Below are 5,867 nucleotides of genomic sequence, written 5' to 3' on the forward strand. Positions count from 1 at the left end.
GGTAAATGCTAGAGCATTTGCCAAGGTACAGGATAGTTCTAGAAAATAGGTGGGGCCACACCAGTCACATGACCTCGATGACGCAACAATATAATCCTGCAGGATACTAGTTTGATTTGAGTATGAAAACTCAATTTTTAGTGTTGTAAGTTTGCCAACTTTCTGCTGAGCCACTGGGGGAACATCTAGGTGCTAGTTATCATTGCTCTATTAGGTTTGATGTTTTGTTGCATTTGGAGATCAAGAATAATGATATTTTGGTTACACAATTGCAAAAAAAAAGCAAATTTTGAAGGGATGTGACAAACATTACCTGTTTGTGAATTTGGCAGCTGAGATATTTGGAGACACTGATCAAATGTGGAAAATTTTCAAAGATAAATTTTTAAATATTCATAACAAAAATATTCTTTATAGAAAGAAAAGGGTGGTTGGAAGCGAAGGGTATAAGAGGACATCAAAGAGGATATATATGAAAAAAGGTTGGCTGAAAGTGTAAAACTTAACAGTAAGAATGTCTTTAAGTACATTAAGGGTAAACAAAATGTTAGAATGGGAGTATGACCCTTGAGGGATGATAAAGGAAGATGTGTATCTGATGATAGTAGAGTTATTAAATTCTGTTTTTTCTTTAGTTTATACTAATGAAGATTTAAGCAGTATTCCTCATCTTGAACAGTTGATAGATGGAAACAAGGTCAGACAATATGATTTCATTAATTCTGAACTTGTTAAGAAAAAGTTGGGAAGTTTAAAGAATGATAAGTCTCCTGGGTCAAATAATATTTCTCTAAGGTTTTGAAGGAGGTTAAGGATTGGATATATGAGCCACTTGCTACTATTTTTTGTAAGTCCTTGAATAGTAGGCAGGTGTCAGAAGATTGAAAGTTGGTTAATGTTACTCCACTTTTCAAAGGAAGTGATAAAACTTGTCCCAGTAATCATAGGCCTATTAGTATTGTATAAGTTGTGGTAAAAGTTTGGAAAGTCTAATAAAAGATGCTTTACAAAATCATTTAACAAAGTTTAGAACTTTATTGGATAGTCAACATGGTTTTGCCAAGGGAAAAAATTGCCTTACAAATCTTTTGACATTTTTTGAAAAGGTTTCTACTTATGTAGATGAGGGTAAGAGTGTAGATTTGGTGCATTTGGATTTTCAGAAAGCATTAGACAAGGTACCACATACTTATCTCAAAGGAGGTGTAGGGAATAGATTAGCAAATTGTATAGAAAAGTGGCTGAATGAAAGAAAGCAGAGGGTTCTTATAAATGAAGTTTAGTCAAACTGGATAAATGTCATAAATGGGGTACCTCAGGGCTCAGTCTTATGACCTTTGCTCTTTTTGATTTACATCAATGACATAGCTGAAGGAATGGTCAATAAATTAAATTTATTGATGATATTAAGGTCTTGGATGTTGCTGGCTGTGAGGAGGATGCTGCTGCTTTACAAAGGGATTTATATCATTTGGTGAGTTGGGCAAATAAATGGCAAATGAGTTTTAATTATACTAAATGCAAGATAATGCAGGTTGGTTATTATAATTTGAAATATATGTATAATTTAGATGGTAATAACCTTAACAGTGTTATGAAAGAAAGAGATCTTGGGGTAGTGGCTGATCAGTCTCTTAAGCCATCCAAGAAGTGTGCTGTTGCTAGTGGTAGGGCAGATAGGATTTTAGGTTGCATCTACAAAAATATTGAATACAACTCTAAAGAGGTTATAATTTCATTCTATAGGAGTATTTTGTTCAGTCTTGGGTTCCATACCTTAGGAAGGACATTGATTTGTTGGAAAGGGTTCAGAGGAGAGTTACTAGAATGGTCCCTTAGCCGGAGGGGTTGTCATACAAGGAGAAGTTAATATATCTGAAATTGTTTACTCTTGAAAAAGGAGAGTTAGAGGGGATCTAATTATTGAGGTATTTAAGATTGTAGAAGGAATTGGTAGTGTTGATGCATAATATTTTTTCATACTTAACAGTGAGAATAGTAGGACTAGGGGATGCAAATGTTAATTTTGGCAGGATAGGAGTCATCTTCAGCTAAGATAGTTTTATTTTTCTAACAGGGTGGTTGGCCTTTGGAATGGATTACCTTTGGATGTTGTGGAGGCAGTAAACTTAAGTTACTTTAAGAAAAAGCTTGATAGATATATGAATGATAAAGATTGGCTTTAAGATTTTTTAAAATTTAGTTATTAATAGTTTTATTTTAGTTTAAAGGATGAGACAGCCTAGAAGGACCATTAGGTCACTTGTTGTTCCTAAACATTATGTTATGTAATTACCTTAACAATCATTTTTTTTTTAAGTTTGTTTATAATTTGGCTCAACTTACTGAATTACAATTGTATTTTTATGGTCTTCTGTTTAGAGTTATTAAACATAAATATACATGGAAAAACCTTTTATTAAATTTAACATTGCATTTGCTACTATTATTTATTTCCAAAGTTAAATGAAATACAAATCTCATTATTGCCTTTTTCTGAAAAAGTATTTCCCACATTTAATACTATAACTGTGAAACAAATGATTCAGAATCTTATAAAACACTTATATGACAAAGTCATAATTATAAACTTCAATAACATACCACATTTAATTCTCTTTCAGGAACTGACTGTAGCACATACTGGTGGCTGTATGCTCTTCTAATTCTGTTGCTTTTAGCTGTGATTATTAAAATATGTTTAACGTTTTGGAGTTCAAGGTATGAAGTTTATTAAAATCATGGAGCATAAGAATGTATGTTGAGAGATGTAAAAGAATGGATGTACACTCTTGACGGTTATAGATTTAACAAATAATGGCAGGCTTATTCATGTTCTTACCCATTTAATCAGATATTCTTCTGTAGGGCTGTAAATGTACTTACATTTATTCATCTTATTGAACAGTATACCATAAGATTGATGTAGTAGTGATATATTCACAATCTGCCAGTCTTTGTTTTTGTAAGATATGATAACTAATTTCTCTTATTCAAAAATTATATATATATATATTTGTGTGTGTGATTTGTTAGTTATAATATGTTTGTCTGAATTGCCACTTACAAGGAACCAGAATGCATTGTTCTTATCCAATAGTACTTTCTGAGCCTTACATGTTAATTGTAACTTGTGATTCTGTTGATTAATTTTACTAATTGAATTATTATGTAGGAGAAGTAAGTATGCAGTCCACAGTTAATAATATGTTATTGAATTATTACTTTATAACAGTGCTTGTATTTTATAACACTGAATTGTATGAACAGCCAATAGAGAGTATGAATTGAAAATGTTGTAATTCAACATTAACCTACATTTTAGAGTTACTTGTTAAAAATACAGCATATATAATCACCTAAGTATTAATTAACAACTCTTTTAACTAAATACTAATTACTAACTAGTTTTTATCCTATGTTTTGGTCATTAACCTGTTACTATCTTCAGGTAAGCCCCAAGAAGGATTATTTCCATGTTGATAGTGTCCATGTTTCTATCCTGAATCTTCTTGATGGAAATTGGTGTTTATCCATTTAACTTAGATGATCATATAGGCTTTCAACCATAGCAAAAAGTTGTATATAGATACCACAACCTTAATATAAGTACTTAATTACCTGGTATGGCACCAGCCTTTATTAAGAATTTAGAAATTCATAAAGCATAACTGTGAGAGGGAGAAATATTTGCATGCAGTAGTTAATTATTGTCACAGCTGTTTGTGTGAATTTAATAATCAGATTAATAACACATCATTCAGGTGGTTGACAAACTTTAGAGTGCCAGAAGATATTGTCTTATGTTGGATTACAAAGTTGTAGAAGTTGTACAAGTGCACTGTACAACATTGATCGAGCCCATAGTATGGAAATACAGATAGAATTTCTCACCAGCATTTGACAGCTAGCTCATTTGTAAAACATCTGGATCTTGGACATATATAATGCAACTGTGAAAGCTAAAGTTTTGTTGATGACAATGAGCCAGGCAAATAACAAAGATTCTGCATGCAAATTAATGTATACCAATATGACTGAAAAAAGGAATTGGTGAGTAGAGCAATTCAAAGATGTAGACCTTGCTTGGTGATTTCATGCCATGCCACAAAGTGAAGCATGACCTTCACAGACTGTGTACAGACACAATTGTTTAATCACTTAGTAGTATGAGAAGGAGTGCTATATCTACCCACCACTCACCCACCTACCCATCCTTGCAGAAAAGCTTGGTGTTTAAATTAGTGGTCCTGAAAACTCCAAGATTCAATATTTTATTAGTGTTAATCATATCAGGGAATTTCTTGCATTACAGCCAATTTGAGGAGATGTTTCTAATGGACACATCCATGAAGTAATGTATGGATAGTATAAGCAATATACTTCCTGTGCTTCAGAGGAAAAACCAACTACGTCAAGGGAAAATCCATTATCGATTTGTAGGTTCTCTGTTCATGAGAATAGTCCTGGATATCATTGGATTACCCCTTGAAAATAAAATTGGTAACCAGCATTTCTTGGTGGTAGCCAGTTACTTCACCAAATGGGCTGAAGCATATTCAGTGGGTAGTTTGCTTCAGAACACAAAGGGAGATCTATGATGATTTAGAAGTGAATTTTAATGGTCAGCTGTCACCATGTGCAGCCCTCCACCAGCTGTTGAGATGCTAGAATATCCACAAAAATATGTGGAATGGTTGTGATCTATGTTAGTCAATGTGCATGAGTTCTCAAATCAACAGATGGGAAAGTGCGTGAATGAGAGAAGAGAACATACAATATAACACAATGAAGAAGCGTCAGTTTGAACAAGAGACTGGGTGTGACTCTGATATACTCCAACAGTGTAAAAACCACTCGGATTTGGCATGACGTAATCCATCAAACTAAAAGACTTAGGTTTCACATGGAGTATGAAAACATGTTGAACACATTGTGGGAGAGAACAAGTCAATGTCATAGAAGATGATAAGAGTACCATCAAATACTAGTTGTATCTATTGGATAGAAGAGGCAACCTGAGTGAGTAATCTAGTTGCTACAGCTGGAAGTGAGAAAAACTGTCAACAGTTAGTAGGTTGTTCCATCCATAGATTAACCACTGAAAGGGCATTGTGATTCTTACTTTGTGTGCAACCTAATGGAAAGAATGCTGGATTATACAATATACATATATATATATATACAATTTTCAATTTCACAGGGTTTCTAAAAGATAGCTAGTATTAGTAGATTTAATTCCTAGAAAATCAGGTTTTCATGACTGGTGAATTTTAAAACATCTGGAGGCTGAAATGGCTTTGCAACACTTTGTAAACTATTTGTTGGATTTGTCGATTAGGAAATATCTTAGAGATAGCTAATAAATATTGAACATTAATAGCTGTCAAGCTATTGATAATAGCTGGAATGCCAAGAACAACATTGATACTGTTAAAAATATTTATAAATAAGACTTTTCTGAAGCTTTAATGAACATACGTCATACACACACATAGTTGTATTGTCATGAAGAACTTTTCATTCCAATTTTACATGTCAAACATCTATAATTGTGCTCTTATATACATATAAAACAAGCCTGCATACTGTAAGATAGACATACTTATTTATTGAAAATAAGACATTTGGGATTGAGAAAGTAAGAGTCTTCATACAGCAGACTCATCACACAGGTGCAATGTATATTATTGTGGGTTGACATAGACATAGATTTTTTTCACATGTGGAAAGCTGTCAGACATATGAAGTGAAGATATGCAAAATAAAAGAGAACTATATGAAATATTGTTTCTGTATGCCTTGCCACCACGATAATATTACTGATTTTACACTAGAAAAAAGTTAAGGCTGAAAGTATTGTTGCG

The 5,867-nt window shown here is 32.9% G+C and overlaps 1 protein-coding gene across 2 annotated transcripts in view; it reads left to right on the plus strand.

Annotated features, from left to right (window-relative positions):
* Positions 1 to 2,822, plus strand: part of LOC111088555 — a 127,716-nt gene extending 124,894 nt beyond the window's left edge. For both annotated transcript variants that reach the window (XM_022399035.1, XM_022399036.1), the window contains one exon: positions 2,625 to 2,822. In XM_022399035.1, the coding sequence (XP_022254743.1) occupies positions 2,625 to 2,737 (113 nt within the window). In that variant the 3' untranslated portion in view covers positions 2,738 to 2,822. The remainder of the gene's footprint in view (positions 1 to 2,624) is intronic.
* The last annotated feature ends 3,045 nt before the right edge of the window (positions 2,823 to 5,867 follow it).

Source organism: Limulus polyphemus, unplaced genomic scaffold, assembly GCF_000517525.1.
Source record: "Limulus polyphemus unplaced genomic scaffold, Limulus_polyphemus-2.1.2 Scaffold4004, whole genome shotgun sequence".
NCBI classification, from domain to species: domain Eukaryota; kingdom Metazoa; phylum Arthropoda; class Merostomata; order Xiphosura; family Limulidae; genus Limulus; species Limulus polyphemus.